The 20115-nt window shown below is 33.7% G+C and overlaps 1 protein-coding gene across 2 annotated transcripts in view; it reads left to right on the forward strand.

The window, feature by feature from the left end:
- The first annotated feature begins 2729 nt into the window (after positions 1-2729).
- The window catches only part of LOC133197723 (kinesin-like protein KIF12), a 45595-nt gene continuing 28209 nt past the window's right edge, over positions 2730-20115 (forward strand). The window contains exons 1-4 of one of the 2 annotated variants that reach the window (XM_061333903.1): positions 2730-2810; positions 13993-14073; positions 15863-15941; positions 16357-16478. In XM_061333903.1, coding sequence (XP_061189887.1) covers positions 2734-2810; positions 13993-14073; positions 15863-15941; positions 16357-16478 — 359 coding nt within the window. In that variant the 5' untranslated portion in view covers positions 2730-2733. Of the gene's footprint in view, positions 2811-7202; positions 7630-13992; positions 14074-15862; positions 15942-16356; positions 16479-20115 lie in introns of those variants that run through there. The other variant, XM_061333902.1, reaches the window with a different exon arrangement.

A 20115-nucleotide genomic window follows, 5' to 3' on the forward strand; every position in this document is an offset into this window, starting at 1 on the left:
ATCTATGCAAAACCATTCAACAGTCACCCAGTCATAAATAGAAATCATAACATTTGTATTGCAATATAGATTTAGACACTAAAAGTTACTTGTTCCTTTTCGCTTCTCTTGATATTAGAAAGGCGTTTGACACGATTTGGTTGAAAGGGCAAATTAGATAAATAGGATTTGTGGGCGAAGTTCTTAGATGGTTGACTTTAAATCTTATCGATGGAAAGAAGGAACAGCAATAAGCAAAAGACCTTCCTGGGCTCTAGTATACGTTAAGTAATTTAATGATATAAAAATGATCTGACATCAAGAGTATCAATTTTATTTTCTCCAATGGGAAGTCTATGATTTCGGATCTCTATTTTGGCTCCGAACCTGTGGCTATCCGTGGAACAAAAAAGGCAAACAATATGTCTTCAAGGATTATCATGTAGAGACGCCATATGAAAATGAAGTTATTCTCTAGTCAGGATACTAGTAATGTTGGCGATCTAAAGTCATGCGCGGATCCAGGAATTTTTTTTCCACATCCTCTCAAAAAATCCTACTCGGAAATTTGTTACCCAGATATATAAATAAAAAAGAAATAAAGAAATAAAGAAATAAAAATATCCCAATATAATAAAATTCATAAATAAATAAATAAATACCCGGTAAATAAAAAAAAAAACCAATATGATAAAATTCTCGAATCCACAAAATCCTATTTCATGGAAAGGGATGGGGTGGGAATAAGACAAGACGCTAGCTCTAGATCTTCTTCCTCACTCTACTTGTCATTTTACCAGGGTCCGTGTTTCTTATGGGGGTCCAAGGTCATTTTGATTACTTTATAAAACAAATTTAGTAACTCTGATATTCCCAGGGAGGGGGGTCCGGACCTCCAACCCTCCTCTAGATTCGCGCATGAATGTTGTGTTTATGAAAGAATGTGCGTCCATAAAGAATGTTTTAAAAAGACAATAATTTATATCTATTTTAGATAATGCAACAAATACATGAAATCAAAACTATAAAATAATTTTGTATGATTTTCACAGACCTTTAATAACACTATCGACTAGATCCAGTTTAAAACAAATGTAAATGGTTGATCCGGTTAAAATTTCCATAGTGAGATACTGTATCAGAGCACATATCCGTTCACCTCATATATATCTACTCATCAACATTGTCTAATCAATCTGAAACGAGAGCGTTTTATGAAAATAAAAGATCGTAATATATTGACTTGAAATTTATGTTGCGTCTGTAAAAGTATAAATTTTTCAGGTGGGTTCAACTATATGGATCAACATGATGAGGGAAAATACATTCTCAACCTTCGTGTCTTAGCATCAGAGGAATTCTTTGTTCGGGTGGAAGATGAGTTGAATCCTCTCTGTACTGTCACTGCATCTTTGACAGGTTATATTGATATAAAACACTTAAATCTGATACTAGTGTAGTATTCAGTGAATAAAACACACGATCCAATTTACAAAAGTAATTAAGAAAGGGTAATAAAACCTGGACTATTCCATTGATTTTAAGATATTTTATTAAGCATTTCTATCGATTTAACTTTAAATTGGTCCTTGAGTCAACAAGTTTAAATGAAGCAGTAATGCTGGCTTTTGATTGTGTAGACTTTAAAACTTTACATGGACCGATCTTTAAATTACTAGAAAGTTGACACTGCGGTTTAACTCTGTGTGGATCAATTTTCTTTATTTCCGTGGGTTGTCTAAGACAACATGGTCACAGGGGGACACTCAAGTGAAGTTTCTGGAGTTTATTGAAATACCAGGACTACATTCAAACACGTTCGACTGAATGGTGATAGGGAAAACAGATTTCTCGTCTCCCGGAAATAGAGAGTTACTCAAACACCGCATCCTCGCGTGGTGAGTATGTTACTATTGACATGGTATTCGAGTGACAAAGTAGATAAATAAGGAAATCATTATGCCATTTATTCATTAAACAGAGTACCTGTATATTCCTATGTCATTATCAAACTGTCTTAGAGATAAATGTTCCATAAAAAATAAATTGCTGTTGACGACTTTCTAAATTGGAACTTTGCGTATGAAATCATTGTTTAGAAATTTCCCGAGGCCAATCCTGTCTACGGAATGAATTACTTGATACATAAAATATACACTAACCACAAACTAAGGAAAGCGATCAAAGAGATGAAATGCTGAAAGTTTCCTTTTAGCAACTGTCTCTTAATAAAAACGAACTGTTTCAATTTAGGTCCCTCTATATAACAAATTAATCCCATGTATTCAGTACGCAGCATTCAAACCATTGTTGGCTGTGAACGTTATTTTCCACTTTATATTTAGGAACAATTTAGTCCTTCAATCTTGGGTGATAAAATCAAAAGACAGTGACGTCTTGGCTGTCTTATAAGTAAGGTGCCACCTCTGTACATACTCTTTGTGAAGTGCACGGGGTAACTTTTCTTTAAATGGATAGTAACATGCCGTGATTGTGTCTTTAAAGCAATTATTATTGAAATTACGCATGAAAAGGGGGTATATTTAAAAGTTTGTTTCTAAATAAATGCAACGTTAAAGAATTGTAATGGTTTTTGTACCAGGTGGTAAAATTATTACAAGAAAACTGCAAGCTCTAACATTTTTTAAAAATAATAAGCAGCGGAGGGTTATTTTTCCACATTGTTTTCCATCTGATTTAGTTTGTACGAACATAACTGCTGAAAATGCAATGACGTTCGAAATCAATCCGGAAATGAAAAACAGAAGAGAGTCACGTGTTTCTCTGGATTCTATGGACCGGAAGTACAGCATCATCTCCAATGCCAGTCTGTGAGTATCCACTTTGTGTACAGAATGTGTCCCACTATAAAGAGCTTTAGCAAAGTGTTAGTGATGTATTGAAAACTGTTAAGTTTTATTTACATTGGCTCAGGTAAACGTCTGCAGTCCTCTAACAGTGGATGGAGTGCATGTTCTAACAATATATTTTTTCAAATAAAAAAGGAGTAAATAAATTCTTGGATAAAGAAAAATATGTATTTGCAAACGTTTATATTATGAGTTATATACGGTTGTCATATCGATGTTTCATGTAGGCGATTGTTTTGCTTTGGGTACACCAAGGGAACGGTTTCTTAGAGAATAGCGCAAATTTCACATTCCAATATATTTATACGTTTCATGATAATGAGACACTTCTAAAAAAAAAATATGTACAAAATATCTATGTAAAAACAACTCTTTGTTCTAACCAATTTAATCTTCCGTTATTTAAGATTTAGGTGCGTTTAGCGCCTTGGATTCAAGGAACATGATAATAAAGTAGATGTATACAACTTACACTAAGGAACAGATTAGAAGACTGAAAGTCGTTTCCATGATATCATTTACGTGGAGATGTATAACGTTAGATTTACTGTCATTAAAATCCTTGATAGGGATAGTATACCGCTTGATTTATTAAAGAGAGGGGAATTCGAATCCGATCCATCACGTACTGTTTTCAATAATCCTATTCACTTTATATATAAGTAGTAGACCTTGTAAACTCTGTTGTAGCAATCAACAGATGAATATCAAATTAATGAGAAAAATAAAAGTTTTTTAAAAGCGAGAGCAATTTATCATAAGATATAGTGCATAAAAAGGTTCGAAGCTTCAGGTTTGTTCGCGATCTCGTGCACGGCCAAAATAAAAAAAAAAGACTAGTACCAAGTACTAGTTGTTCATATACTTCATAAATTCACAATAAGTATGCTGTCTTAATAAATATCTACTTTAAAGTAAGCATATTTAATACCAAATTAACATATACAGTCGTCGGAAGAATGTTTTGAGATGTTTGACACAGCTGTTTGTCGAGCCCCTTAGAATGGATACAGTTACTATAGAAAGAAGCCATGGATCTTTTCAGCAACGTACAAGAAAAAACATTTGCACAACCAATTTTAAAGGAGAAAGTTCTACAAATAATTCTGTCTGGCAAATTTCAAGTTGTTTGACTTGGGATTACTCGCTGTGGGAGAGATGCATTAAATTATTAATCTCTATAGTTATTACGAGTCATATTTTGGACGATAAATATTAGATATTTGTAATTGCTAGACGTGTTTGCAGATGTGACTATAGTGTAGAGCTAACAAAACGTAAAGTTAAAACAGAGGTCTCTAATCAAATAACTGAGTACACGTCTATAGTTCATCTTAAGGTCACGGTTCCTTTTAATTTTAATCGAGAATTTATTAATGATTTGCATTAATGTAACAAGAAAGTGTGAGAAACTATCAAAGGAAAGTTGAGATGCTGCAGTAATTGTGTTTTTTCTATAAATAAACAGAATGGACACGGAATTACCTCTTTCTCATGAGAATTATATCTTAACTGATTACGCTCACATGGGAATTTCTCACAATATTAATTGTTTGGTTTGAATTTTCTGAGCACGGTCCATTTGCGAAACAACCTCTGTTGTCCATTTGTGAACTACTATATATATTTCTTCTCTTAGCTCTACTGGTCGAAGGCCTGGGGATTTCATGCAAAGTAAAAAAAAAAGTATACTTCTAGTTTCCATACGATTTCATTAAAAAATGGTACACTTTCCTTAATCAAAACACTGTACATGTAGTTTTTGAAATTTCACATATCCTACACCCATATATAATATAATCAATGCAAATTTAACTTTTCGCCGAAATATAAAACCAATAAATAGAATTATCATAGAATGTTACCTTGTCCAGCTCATAAAAGTATTTGCAAAAGAGTTGCAAATCTCTGGGGAACAAGTCCTGGTTTCCGAGCATTGGTTCAAAAGAGTGTGGTTCCGTAGTGAAAAGCTTGTCCTTGGGATTTGTTCCGAAGTTTATAGGGTTTGACACTAAGTTTGTCACGGAATGGTGTACTAAGTTTGCAGAAATGCAAAAAGGGTTTTGAATGTTTCGAGTGACTTTATATACACGTATTTTCTTATTTTCTGCAAATTCTCGTTTGGAGATCATATAACTATCAGTGACATACTTTGCATTTGATGCTAAAATACCTGAAGGTAATATAAAGTCTAGGTTGACCAAACTTATGAAGATGTTGCATCGGTGGATTCAATGCCATTCATGTGTCGTGATAGGGTAATTCATGCGACCAACATTGTTCAAATGAAGCATCATGGAGAAGCTTTTTTTTGGTCTACTACTATCTTCTATTCAACTGGGTTTAATGATATGATAATTTTACATGACAAAATCTAACTCCGTAGATGTAATTCCTTGGATTAACACTCCATTTTAACCTCTGACTTACGTGATGTAAACGACGTATTTGTTAGCAAAAGTTCTGTTTTCGAGAGCTTCTCTCTCTCTCAAATGCATTTTCACTCATCATATTTGTTAATGATATTCAACGTCATCTTAGTGTCTTTGGTTAAACTAGAAAAAAATTCTTTTCTTCTTTACGATACTTGTACATAAATTCTAGATATTTTAATTCCATTACTGAATGGTCTTAAATTTTGCGAAATTCAAGTTTGAAGAGTCTGGCAATAAACTTTTTATCTGGTTGACGTTAACCTGTCGCTTTTCCACATTTTGCTATAAATATCGAATCATCGGTAAGTTCAATACCCAAATCATAAGTGTTGGAGGTGCATTGTTGTACGATGCAATACATCTCTGCTAGCCAAGTATCCGATTCGAATACCGATGTAGGGATACGAATCGGACACCAGGTAAGTGAAGATGAGGCGATTCAAATCGGACAATTGGCTAGCGAAGATATATTGCATCGTACTAACATTCACCCCCAATACTTCATGTAACGCGCACTTGCATTCCCTGTTTTACTGTCCTTGGATTTAAAGCAACTACAATTTTATAAATGTTGATCTAAATTTCGCTGTATATTCTTTCATTGTATTTCATTTTATTTATTTGGTCTTATACCACCTACAAATCAACGAACAAAAACATCACATTCCCAAAACACACGAGACAATATGTTTGCTGACGGTTTGGATGACGTGCACTTTTGCGTTTGCCGATGATATCTATTGCACTATCTTGTGCATCGCCTTTCTGTCTGTTTAACGATGTCGAAGATGTCCCCAATACTTATCCATCTTAGATTATCTGAAGTGTTGATTAGTCAACTCGTGTCTACGGATCAAGGTGACATGGTTCTATTCAGGGAAAGGTTGTAATGCAGTAATAAATTTGGGTCTTATATTCACGATTAATTCCCGGGACATCTACACCAAAAAATACCAAAATTATTCTCATTTGAGAAATATGATAAATGAAAACGGTATCTTTTAAAGAAAAGCTTCTGCATTTACCTTGAACAATTCTGGGCGAACATTCAATGAATAACAGTTGACTTCCCGAACTTTGAAGTTCATATTTCTGTTACAAATGTTCTCCTGTCTTTCTTTGGTGACTTTATGGTAACATAAAGAATACATAAACATTGATTATAATTAATGCGTATTGATTACCTTTAATCATGACAGAGTCAGTTTGGGACAAAGTGACTTTAATTATGCAGTTCCCTAGTGAGAATCAACTCTACTCCCGTGCTTCTACCTGTTGATTCTTGCCTTAGTTCTGTAAAAGGAATAATTTGTTAATGAAGTTAAAAGCCTCGTTGAAAATTTGTAGGAAAAAGGTATGATAGCTCTTGATTCTTGTAGTATAAGATACAATTTCCTGAAGGAGGCAATAAAATAGTCCTGCAATATATTTTAAGTTGTTGTGTTGTCGATAGGCAACAGGGGATCATGATAAAAGACCAGAAATTGTATTTATTGTTTTACATTGAATTAAAATCCGTGGGGGCATTTAATCGGGTGTATTTATATTCTTCCATTGAACCTTTGCTGAGATAATACAGACTACGGGTAGATCGGGAGACAATACAGCGACCTCATCACAACCATTTAGAGGGCGCTTATTGGATAACACAGACAAGACCTTTCTGTTTGGATTTCTTGATAATAAAATCTCTTTAGTGGAGTACTCCCGAGGGAGACCAGAAACTCTGATTTTTTTGACAATGGGGACTCTGCTGCGAAGATGGAGTATTTTGTACTAAAGAGCGGTTTTGTGCGTTGTTGCTAAGGATTTTTGAAGGTTGTGAAATATTTCATTACGTTAAAGGAATAGTCGAGAATTACCTGCGAAAAAAAGGAAAGAAAAAATCCCAACAAAATTCTTAAAGAATTATTTTTTCTGAAGGAAATTTAATTACTTAATTGCCCCATCAGTTGGTCACAATTAAGAAAACAATGTTTAATTTATCCCTACTTAAGCAACGGACCGCACGCTGTGCTGTTAATTATTAATCGTTGAAGGTACCTGCTTCGGGCGAAGTGTATACTTTCTCATAATTCAGCCTTCTTCACCTGGATGGAGTGATTCTGTAGGCTTGTCCCCTGGGATTGGAAGAAAATTTATGGAAATATGGAATTGGGAAACCCAGGAAGTGTTAATTCTAGTCGGAATGCTATTCCAAAGGAAGCTATGTCCAAACAACCGGGATCGAGTCAGGGTGGGTTAAGGTTTGTCCAAAGTGACAGCGCCATCACCAATGGGGTGGAGAAACAGGGGGACCGGAAGGAAAAATTTACAGGAAGATCAACCCTCCCTAATTCGTTTGGGTAAGTTTAGTATCCTCCTTGATGTCGTTGTAAGTCTTATGCACCCCTTATAGTCTGGGAGTGAAAACAAGTAGACGTTAGTTGCTTTTATGAAAAACACGATTGGGTCCTTCCTTTCATATCCTTTGATAATGAATTTTAATATGATTTAAAAAAGAAGAAGAATTAATTTTGATGAGACAAATTAAATTGGAAGATTTCGTCAACAAAAAAAAAAAGATGTTTGGTAAACGGACCTCAGATTTGCTTTCATAATAACAATTGTTAACATATGTTCTAGAGAGTGTAGATTGTATTTAACCACGGATAATCCATAGACTTTACAATTTGATGTAACCGCTTTTATATGAAAATTAGGAATCATATAATGACAGTAAGGCGGATAAAATTTTATCGCTCAATCTGAGAACAAAAAAAATCTCTGAAATACATAAAAACCTTTCAGAAGGGTCAAACTAGTTTGCATATATAATCTCCAAATGCTCTGAAATGACCGTCAAAGAAATTTAACCCCATGTATCTACTTTAAAGAGTGGGATTGAATAAATTCACTATAGGTCCGTAAACTGTGATTTTTTTCTCTCCCAATTATTCCTTAGATAAAAGGGTAGGTTTAAGACGAGATCGGAGCAGTTGTCAGTCATCGTACTGTTTAGGATTAAAGACGTAGGCATCAATGTCCTAAAACAGGTTCTATAATCGGTTGATTTTGGTGTTAACAAAAGGTATCTATTTACCTGTGTATTCAGTATTTACACCGCATAAAGCTCAGAAATGCAATTTCCACTGTGCTTAAATTTACATATATGTGTAGAACTAGAACTAATTAATAATATAGGATGTACCTGAGGCTGTTATAAGGGAAAACTTCTACAAAATACAAATGATGGACCCACAATGCTCAAGAACTATAAGAATATAAATTTGTTGATTATGGCTTTCTCTGACACTGTTGAGTTGACTTGGGTCCATTCTTAGGGCGCATTGTTGACAAAGTCGTAGAAAAATATCGGTAAAACAACAAGCAATGTGATTGTATCAAATCCATTGTAACCAGCAAATGGCAGGTTTCCGGGCTATGCCGGAGAAATGGCCCAGTATTGGAAAATCTTACGGGATCTTAATCAATTGGCACTTGAAGCTGAGATGATAAGAACAGCTATAAACAGCCCCGATCTGACTATGAATAATTCAGTCACAGAAGTCCGGCCAGGATACCCCAAGTGACAGTATGTCTTTGCTTTTACGTGCTATGGCTCAGTTGATGAGTTGCTGAGTTGGGGTGATTAAAAATGAATTAATCGCTAGAAAAAGAACAAGAAATGCTTATACCTCTGATGATAATACCATACACAAAAAACTAACACAAACCTTAAATGTGAAACTTTTATAGAGTAATTGTTTTTTTATTATCTGGTTAAAGTAAAGAACTCATAAAACGTATATCACATTGTGATGGCATTTTAAACCTAACGATCTTTAAGACAAAGGATATGATTTCTTGGCAAGAATTTCTTTTGTTGGCCTAAATAAGGTGTGAAACTGTCGGTCGTTCAGAAGACACTGTCGCGCAGTTCTGCTATAGCTGCATTCTGAAGAGGGTCTTTCGTCACGCCAATGAAATGTAAACAGATTACAGATTATTAAAGAACGATTTGACAGTTTATTTCTCTTCTACAAATATTTGTAAGTATTTGAGGGCTTAAAACAGAAACTTGAGGGGTCGCCCGATCGAGTGCCCGATCTACACACTGGCTGCACTGTATATTTGCACAATCATAGAATGACTTCCTACAATGTATTCTTTCTTAAATATTTCATTATACCCAAAATACCGTTATTGTAAAACATTTTTTTTTGCATTCATATATACTGATTTAAAAGACTTCAAAGAAATAGATTTTAGAAATTTCCCCAATGATCGGCACTGCATGTCATTTTTTCTCTCAAGTTTTATGAATCCACTAGTAGTAGGTATTAAGGCTCTGAGGCCTAGCAAAAATGCGTATTGTTTTTTTTTTAGCATGCAACCAAAGAATAAAAAAAATATTGTCTGAAAATGTATGATTTATTCTCGGGAAAAAACGCTTGGATTATAACAAAATATATTACCTCTAATGAACAGTTCCCCATCACTTGGTAAAAACCAAATGAAATCTATCGATGACGTCTACAACATTGTAAACGTATTTTAACAAATAGATTAAATATATTAAATCGGATTTGGAACCTGTGGAAATGTCAAAACATTGGTCATTGACCTTGATATCATCTTCATGTTGTCTTATATAAAAGATTATTTTCTTTCCATATCGGAGATTTCAAGAGAACATTAAGATGTTTTTAGTATTCGACTTCCGGTGACTCCAGAAACGTTTGGTTGCCAATAAAAATACTCAGGTCTTGCATTGCATATAGTGACATTTAAAATTTTCTTGTCTTTTTTTAATTTCAAACTTTTTTCTGTGATACACATTTTTTTTTTAAATTGATTATTTGGACTTTAAAGGAACAATTTTATTGATTGGGTCAAAAGAAAAGGTTAAAAAGTACCCTCATAATCCAAGATTAGTAATTACCGGAGTGGTTTTAATCCAAGGGTTAAGGAAATATATCGCCATTATGCTGGCCGAATATTTGTTGTTCAAAATTCATTAAGAAAATTCTCCATGAAATCAAGGGAATTCTGCGTCAACCACTGTGTTTCGCGTCTATTACTACAAGCACTGTTGTTTCATCATGTAAAAATCAACTGACCATGGAAAGATCCAAAAGGAAGAATTCTGATATCCACAGAAGTTCGCAGTCTCCAAGGATCCCTCCAAATTCCCCGTTAAAACAACCCACAGAAAACACTTCAAGAAATCCAACCGAACGCGATGCAAATGAAAGATCGACGTCAGGTGGCACCAGAAGGGGGACAGTAGACCCCAGCGCACTTAATGTTATCAACGAAAATAATGCTGGTCCAGAGGAGGAGACTGATGATGGGACGGTTACTCCTTTGTCCCTCCGTAGTATGGATTTGCGGTCAGTTCCCGGAAGTCCTCATGGCGGGACTACAAGCAGACGATCATCTCAGTCGTCCGTGACACCTCGCACTGACTCCAGGATCAGGGCGGAATCCACAACACCTCGTGAAAGTCGGCAAGGAAAACTGAAAGTAAAACAAGTTCAATGTGCCTGGTAAGCTAGGTCCGTATGTTTGTTTGTTAGTAGATGCTTAATGCATTTTGTAAACCATGTTTATACGGTTATTTCAAGCTCATATACATATATGTCAAGTTCCAAGTACATATATTTGGATGAATGAGAGATACATGTACTATGTCTTGCTTTTATGCCACTTTATATTAGTTTGTTAGATGCCTTTCATAACCATATTGGTGATAAATCTGACCTTAAAACTATAAAACAAATAAACTTGAGTGTAAATTCATCCCCATGTGAGCATTTATAGCGAAACCTATCGCTAGTCCCAATAGTATGTTCCTGTGTAAAATGGAAATCATTTAAAATTGGAGATAAGAACCTATTCATTCTCCAAAGGCAGTCAACACTAATCTTATTCATTTGTACAACTTTTTGATTCGGTCCACACAACGGAAACATTCCGACTTTAAGTTTGGTCCATTGATGGTCTTACTTTTTCCCTATAAGCAATGGTTTTTGTTTTGGAACTTTTGGGATTGCGCAGCACGATGACGTAATGTGGGATTTGACGGTTATTGAGCCAGAGAACTCGCCCCGAGAGTGTTCTTATTCTGTTCTGTCTGATTATGAAGACGAAAGGTAGGCAAGGTATACTCTGGTGCTAAAACGAAAAGCCAGGGAATTCAGTGCGATTCTTTTTTTGGCTAATTATGTTTCAGTTTCGAATGGTTTTAGACGTATTACTTTGAACTCTTCATAAAGAATGTAAAATTGACACTATAAATCGAATTTATCATTGGAGTAAGTGATTAGCTTTGTTAAATTAAGTGCAATTCACTAAACAGCTGGTAAATGGATTCCAAAACTGGCAATTTTGTCATGCCGAGAATGTTATGATACTTGTTCTCCAGAAGGTACTTTTTATACATCGTAAAGAGTATTATTGTTCAAAAACTCCTTTTTACATATCGTAAAGAACGATAAGCTCCCGCATGGGGTATTGCTCCCCTCCCAGGCAGGTGGCATTTATAAATGGCCATTTAAGGACGTCTTTAAATAAAATGGAAGATTTTAGATGAAATCTCATCGTGAAAGGACAATTTTTAAAACGGTTAGTGTTGAAAGGAATTCTCAGCATCATCGGAACTCTTCTGTATTGGAGGAAAATAAGTGGTGGCGCAAATTCTTGAAAACAAGATGATGATGGGTTCAACTGTTCAAGATGATGAGGCTTAGATGAAGGGCTGTAAATCCGCTATTTGATATCTTATAAAACGATACGCTTACAAATGCAGAACTGTCGCTTTTGATATGTACCAATGGCATACCAATTTTGAAAGGTAAAAAAAGAAAAAGAAAATGATGAACATAAGACAGGACAATTGACACGATTGACGGGGTCCCAAAAACCAAGGGACAGCCCCCATCCCCCGAAAATGACGTATTTTATTTTTTTAATAAACCATGCAGAATAACTTTTATGAAGTTTTACGAACATTGCTTAAAAGTTGAATTTTGCAAAAGCCACTTTATAGTTGAACATGTTGAATTACAAAAACCGAATATTCCAAAACTTGCATTATTGAACTGTTCTCGGTGATTGAAGCTTGTAATAAAAATGTGTATGATGAGCAGCAAGTAGTCATTATCGTATAAATTTTTATGAATTAGTTCTATTACAATTCAGATACTAAATAAATGTTTTTTTATGTCTTCTTCACATGTGTAAATTTGATCTGTTAATTTTTTATGCTTTAGTACATGTTACTGTTGGTTGCCTTCTGTGTAGGTTTGTAATCATTAAGTTGTTTTTATATTGTAAATATTACTATTATTAACTATTGCTGTTTTACCCAGAAGCATTTAAATTTCATTCAGCAACAGCAGGTTGTGAGGCAGTTCATGTTATTTTACAATTTCCGTGGTTTTGAATTTTTACATGCAAAATGGACTGTAAGGCAAACAATACACAGCATTCCGCCTGTCTGGGACAATATTCCATTGAACTGTTGTAACAATAAAGATACAATAAGGTTTAAAGCCAGCTGATAATGATCCCAAGAGCTGCTGTATTATTTCTATTTAAACCTGACACATTATATTTTGCAATTCATGGACACATGTGTATGAGTGCTGGACAGATTCCAATTGATTTAAAGCACAGAAGACAATTCTCAAAGCATCAATGATAAAGCTGTGTAGTTATGTCATGTATATGGTTAGCAAATGTGATCAAACCTTATATATGTTATATGTAGAGGTAGTTTCTTTAAAGTTTCAGTTTTGTTCAGTACTTTAACCAATGTCCCTGTTGCTTTCAGAAATTATAAATATTTTTGATTTGAAGCTTGTAAAAATACCAATGATGTCAACATATTGGTTTTCCTTTTGTTTACAATAGGGTTTACATTTTTCTCATACAATTTTACCATTATTGAGCATAATGACTTTTATAAGCAGTTGATTATATAACCAAGAAAACCACATCTGAATGGTGATCTGAATTATTGTAAGAGTGTATGATGATTGATGAAATATGTTTTTAGTTCGTAGTATTGTTGTATAGAAAATCAGAAAACATCAATTAATGATGGAAAAAAGCTTCTGATTCTGATGATCGATTATTTTTTTCTCATAATTGATTATCTGATTTACAAATCTAACAGAATTGCATCAGAATTTCATCTGATTCCAACGGATGATCCAATTAATAATAAGATTAACCGTTGTGTCTCATCACTAGTGGGTAGAATTATAAAGTATGATCATTTAATGAATACATGTATTGAAAAGAATCTGCAAAATTGATTAGTTAGTTAAATTTGAAAGTGTTATATGTTTTGACTTGAACATTCAAAACAATTTACATGTATATATTTTCAATTCATGATTAGTTTGAGAAATGTAAATATTTAATGAAGAAAGCCAAACTTTTTAAAATCAACACTTTTTTCTTTATTTATACCAAAAATAACATGTCAGTAGTCAAGTATTCCCACTATAAATGACCACAAATTCTGTTCTGTTCTATTTGGTAATAAATTATTGTATACAGTAAAAAACTTGAGATAAAAATGGAAAGTAACAAACCAGAAGTAAGAATTTAAATGTAAGGCAACACATTACATTCAAGTAAACTGGAACATTGTTTGCACAACTAATTTATGGAGTTGGTTGAAGAAAAGTTGATGTGATGTCGTCTAATTTCAGGAGTTCTACGACTTTGTCCTCAGCTGCTGCCACGGAAACCTCTGATGACCAACTAGATGACCACATCAATGTCGTCCTCAGGTAAGGCTTCTAAAGCTGGACTCTCCTAGGTATCAGATCAATGCATCAATTTTTATATCTTTCACGAGATTTTCCCATTTTGGAAAAACATGCAATGCAGCATTGCTCCTGGGTGAGACATCTTGTGACTGTATATGGGTATTACATATACTGTTTTCTATCCTTTGCTTTTTGAAGCATTTTCTGTCTTTTGTGTAGTCATATTGACCAAAATGTACAGCATGGAACCATATTAGTCAAAGGACATGCATCCGTCTATGATGCCCAGAGTAGCTTATTAGACTAGTATGTTTTTGTTGCACAAATTATGTGTTTAATCATTGAATTCTTTTTTTTGAACTGTCACCTGTCAAACAGATAAGGATATATTGAGGGATTAGACAGCACTAAATGTCTACTGAGGAGTTTGTTGACAGTAAGAGGTTAGGATTGTTAGTGCATTTATTTGGGTTCCTCAGACTGGATTTGGAGTGGTCACTGAAGTGTAGTACATGACAGTGTTGATCCCTCTACCAGGCTTTCTAGATTCACAGAAAAGCAGCAGATGATCATACATCAACTGGCACAGAAAACTGAAATAATTAAAAAAAAAACATTTTCTTTTGTGTAAGTTTGTAAATGTTCTAAGCCTGCATCTGAAGCAATGCATGGTTTTGACATGGAGTTCAGTTGATACTTCATTTCTACGTTTAAGAAGGTACCATGTTTATTTTAACAGTGTTTATATAGGGGCTTTTATTAGATAATGCACCTGCATGTCCAGTGTTTGTGTGCATTTTATTTACCTGTAGTGTCAGATGTGAAGAAGGCACCCTGGGACAGGACAGGGTATTTACAGATCTTGGAGGGAACAATTCAGGATACATTTCTCTTACCTTTCATGTTTTTATATTTCTACAAAAGAAAACTCTTGAAAATGTCAGATATATTTGTCAAGGTAACTTGAGATTATTTAAATGTTTATTTTTTTGGGATTGAATTCTTTGAGGAAATTAAAAGAGGCAATTGAAAAAAGGGTTTTCCTAATATTTGGAGACATTTTGTTTAAGTAGAGGTGCAAGTGTCAGCCTTGGTGAACAGATACGACACGATGTTTTGTTTGTGAATTCCAGGTACATGGTTTATTCTGAGCTTTATCACCAGGTTGCATGGACAATTTGAGATCAGATTTGATTGCTTTTACATTCAATCTAAAAGAAATTCAAACGAGTGCAAAATTGGTACTTCTGCCCCCCAGGAACCTGCCCTGTGTAGTATTTTTATGGTAAAACCCAAGGTCATGCTAGTCTTTATTATCTCTTATGTTACTGATATTGGAGCAAATTTCATTCTGAAAGACATGTAAATTGTAATTAATCAACCTCAGATTTCAATAGCCTGAGTTATTGGGTTCTACTGTCAGAGGAATAAGACCATTTGAGGGACATCCGTAAACACATCATTCACTCTAAAGTACTGTACTCTGCCCTCATATTCAGATGAATTAAACATAAATAATTCCGTTATTTATTCATGTCAAATCATTACCATTACTAAACTGTGTTTGATTACATAGCATAATATCTAGAGCAGTGAACTTGTACATACTTCACTACAAAAACTTTGCAATATTTAACCCTAAAATCATTGGTGGAAAATAAATAAAATGAACAAAACGAATCATGAGAATAGAATTAATATCCCAACTCAGCTCTTATTTGAAATAAGTAAAATTTTTGAGTTTGAATTAATTTGCTCCATACATATACTCTGTCAAATATATTAATTTTCCTTTATTTTTCTTTGACAGAGTTCGACCTTTGAACTCCCAGGAACAGACCAGAAATGACACGTTCTGTGCAGCATTTCATGGAGGAGGCAGACTTGAGGTACAATAATATATTGATATTTATTTGATCAGTGGACACAAATTCTTGTATTTGAAATCAACTTGAAGAAAAATGATTGAAAAAAAAAAACAGGGAAAAAATATTGTAGGTAGACAGCCTGGGCCAGGGTGAAAATAGGAATTCAAATAAGTTGAATATACTTTCAAGAATTAAAAAAGAAAAAAAAAGAGATGATTTGTCATACACTGTTTTATAAGATTTTGAAATTTTGTTCTGAAAGGGGTTTTATTTAAGATTCATTTTTTAATGGGAATATAGTGGCCGAGGTGATGAATGTGGCCCATTTTTTTAATACATGTACTTCTATAATTTTTAAAGAAACATCCCAGTAATCAGAAACCCTTCCCTTGCAGCATTAATATGGTTATACTGAAAAGATGTATATCATTTTTAGATTCAAAACTTCAACCAGCCCAAACAGTTTGGATATAATGTGGTGTTTGAGCCAGAGGCCACTCAGGAGGATGTGTTTGAAAACTCTGGGATGAAGAAACTTATTGATATGGCTCTAAATGGGTAAAGCAGCCTTAAACTCTCTTACAAATAGTTGATATGACTGTAAATAGATAACATAACCTTAAATTCACTTACAACTAAATGATATGGCTCTGAATGGGTAACACACCTTAAATTCTCTTACAACTCATTGATATGGGTTTAAATGGGTAACACAACCTTAAATTCTCTTACAACTCATTATACTCCCCGCAAACGAAGTTTAGGGGGGGTATATTGGAATCAGCTTGTCCGTCTGTCTGTCCGTCTGTCTGTCTGTCCGTCTGTCTGTCTGTCCGTCTGTCTGTAGACAAGATTTTGTCCGGACCATTTCTTGGAAACTGTTGCAAGGATTTGTCTGAAAATTTGTATACTTATTCTTTGCCATAGGAAGGTGTGCACCTGGTATTTTCATCATGATTGGATAATTTTTTTGCATTTTACAGGTGTTTTTTTCATTTTTATTACGTTGTTTTGTCTGGATCTGTTCCCAGAGACTATTGCATAGATTTGTATGAAAATTTGTACACTTATTATTTACCATATGAAGATGTGCACCTGGTATTTTCAACATTATTTGATAATTTTTCTGCATTTTACAGGTTTTTTTTTTTTTCATTTTTATTGATTTATTAATTTCGGTTCATGTCTAAGGTTTGAGACATAGAATCTAGAACATCTGAACAAAAATGTGAAGTACAGCTTAAAACTACTCATTAGAACTAAAAAAAAAATCACAAAGTATTAAAAACAGTTTTTACATTACACAGCAGAAAGTGTAAATCCATTTGTCCCTTGGGAGTAATGAGTGGACATGCATCCAGTTAAAGATTAATTAATGAGTTCAGTGTGGGAAGCTGTTAGGGCATCTCTGATCAAGCAGGTCTTATCTATATCTCCTGGGAATTGGGCAGAAAGAAATAAAGATCTCTGTTGTCTAAGTCTCTTAATTGTAATTGATGTCTGTCAAAATACATAGTTACTGGAACCAGCCTTTTATTTTTAAAATGAGTTTGATATAAAGGTATTAAGATCAATTTGATTTTGTATAATTAATTATGATATTTTTTTTTTCAACAATCAATTTGCAGAGTGTCATGTCTCACAAAGATGACAGATAGTTGCAAACTATATTTTCAATGTAATAAAAAACACTGTAATTACTAGTATTGATGTTTTATTAGGTTGCACCTTAGTTTCATTCATTAAAAAAAATATAATGAGTAATTAAATTTTCACTCTAAATGTTTTAGCAAATTGTGAACACCTCTCACATCTAGAAAACATTAGTGATTTGGTACCTTCTCTGAAAAACCCAGCGGGGGGTATTTGTCCCTTTTGGACAGTTCTAGTTGATATAGGTTTAAATGGGTAACACAGCCTTAAATTCTCTTACAAGCCATTGTGAAAAAAAGTTTAAATGTGGATAAGTGTAATTAATGAAAGCAAATTCTTGAAATTCAGATGAAAATCAAATTTCATATAATTTATGGTTTAAATGACCTTGATGCAGAACTGACTTGACATTTAAAACTTTGATGTGTATAGCTCAAGATGTGATATCTTCAACAAGTTTCAGATATACTCAAAAGAAATTTACAGATACCCAATCTTCTTCAAGTACTTTTGATATGATTAGGATTATGAGAGTTTGATGTGAACTTTGTTCAAGTGTTTATAGTTCCTAGTTTTCTGGCCCTGGTTTCTATTTGAATTAAGACGTACATCAAATCAAATTTAACAGCACTTCAACAATATCAAATTAAACCCGGAACAAAAGTGCGAATTCCTGGTGATCAAACTGATTTACATGTGTATGAAGTAAGATGATAATCTGAGGATTTTCAATCTTGATATAATATCATCATGAGGTGGACCCAACTTTCTGAATACTCTCTACTGTATAAATAATGTGCATGTTTTCCTTTATCTTCAAAATTTTACGCTTTGAATGGATAAACTTCCCTTTATTCACTGAACAATAATTGATGTAAAGTTATGATTTTTGAACAACTACGAAATTTTAAAACAACATTTTAATAATCTAGGTTAGTTTACAATTACGAGATCAAAGTTCAAGGCCAAGATTAATCCAGATAGTGGCATTTGAAACATCTCATCCTGTTCAACCTATCCCTGAGTTAGAAGAGATAATTTAATAGGGCATCCTCAACAGAAAAAAAAGTTTGGGTGCTCATCTTGAGGTCAAGGTCAACTCTAGTGACCCTCAAAATATCTAATCTTATTTTACCTTCGTTTGAGTGAGAAAATAAGAAACGAATAATCAACAGTGAGATAATTTGTTTATTTAATATATTTGTATAAGGTCAAGGCCAAGGTCAACTCTGGTATTGTTTATTCTATGGGTGTGTAATCATCCCTGTCAGATTCACTAATGTTAACATGGTCAATGTCAAAGCCCTAGTCAACATCTATAGCTTAGAATAAGCATCTCATTCTGATCTAAGTGTGGTAGTCATCCACAATTTAATACTAGAGCTAAACAAAACTATAAAACAAAAGTGGTGGTGCAGATAGATGCGTTGTCCACTTAATTTGCTCTATGATATACTTGTATGATATACATGTACTTGTATGATATACACTGCCTGTTAGTTTTAATTTTTGCTTAGTTTGTAAAAACCATTTGAAAGTTTTTCCAAATGCAAGAAATAAATAATTCATGGAAAATCTGCACAACTAGAATCTAATTATCTATCTTCTAAATTCACAGATTATTTAGCAATTGAAACAGTTTCCAGACCAATTAATTTGTAATTGAAATGAATTATTTACCAGAGTCTTAGACACGTTAGATAACTAGTATTTATTTATTGATATTATTTTTACTGTGTAATTCAAAAAATCTGATTGGTTTGCTTGATATCGCATGCAAATTAAATTATATTTTACGATAATGACTTAAGTTACTAAAAATGATTTTGGGGAAAATCAATATGTGTTTATGATTGTGGAAAGTATTTAAAACTTACAAAATCTAATAATGAATTTGTTTGTCTCTTTTTTATTCTAAAGAAAATAATATAACAAATGTAGCCCTTTCATGAGGTCGATCCATAGATATATCCGACGTCACAGAGAAGCATATTGACTTTGCATTTCATGCTTGTTATGCCTTTCTGTGAAGTCAATATATCTATGAATCGGCCTGATAAAAGGACTACTGTGGAATCATTTTGATTTGTGGGGGTCAATTAATTTAAGTCGTTCATGGGGATATAATTTCATGGGTTGCTCATTTATATGATGGATTTAATGAATCACTATGTTTACAGAATAAACGTTTGTGGGGATGTAAATTTGTGGGTAAGGGTGACTCCCAAAATCCACGAACATTGGTCCCCCACAAACAATGAAGATTTCACAGTGAGAAAAACTAGGATTAACATAGTTACAACCAATAGAAATACTGGAAATGCTTCAGTCATATAATAATACATAGCAAAAGGAGCAGTTGAAAGTTCTTTCAACTACTGTAAGTCATTTTAATTCCACGGTGTTAAAATTCACGATCTTTCAAAAAGTACCAATCGCGATGGTTTTAATTTCATGCAGCAAGAAATTAATTTTTTTTTCATATAAGCATCAAAACGTTTTTAAAAACTAATGATAGCATTCACGATGGGCTTTTATTTCG

This window comes from Saccostrea echinata, unplaced genomic scaffold (assembly GCF_033153115.1).
Source record: "Saccostrea echinata isolate AGI-Se365-2 ecotype Australia unplaced genomic scaffold, CSIRO_AGI_Sech_v1 ptg000030l, whole genome shotgun sequence".
In the NCBI taxonomy this organism is placed as follows: Eukaryota; Metazoa; Mollusca; class Bivalvia; order Ostreida; family Ostreidae; genus Saccostrea; species Saccostrea echinata.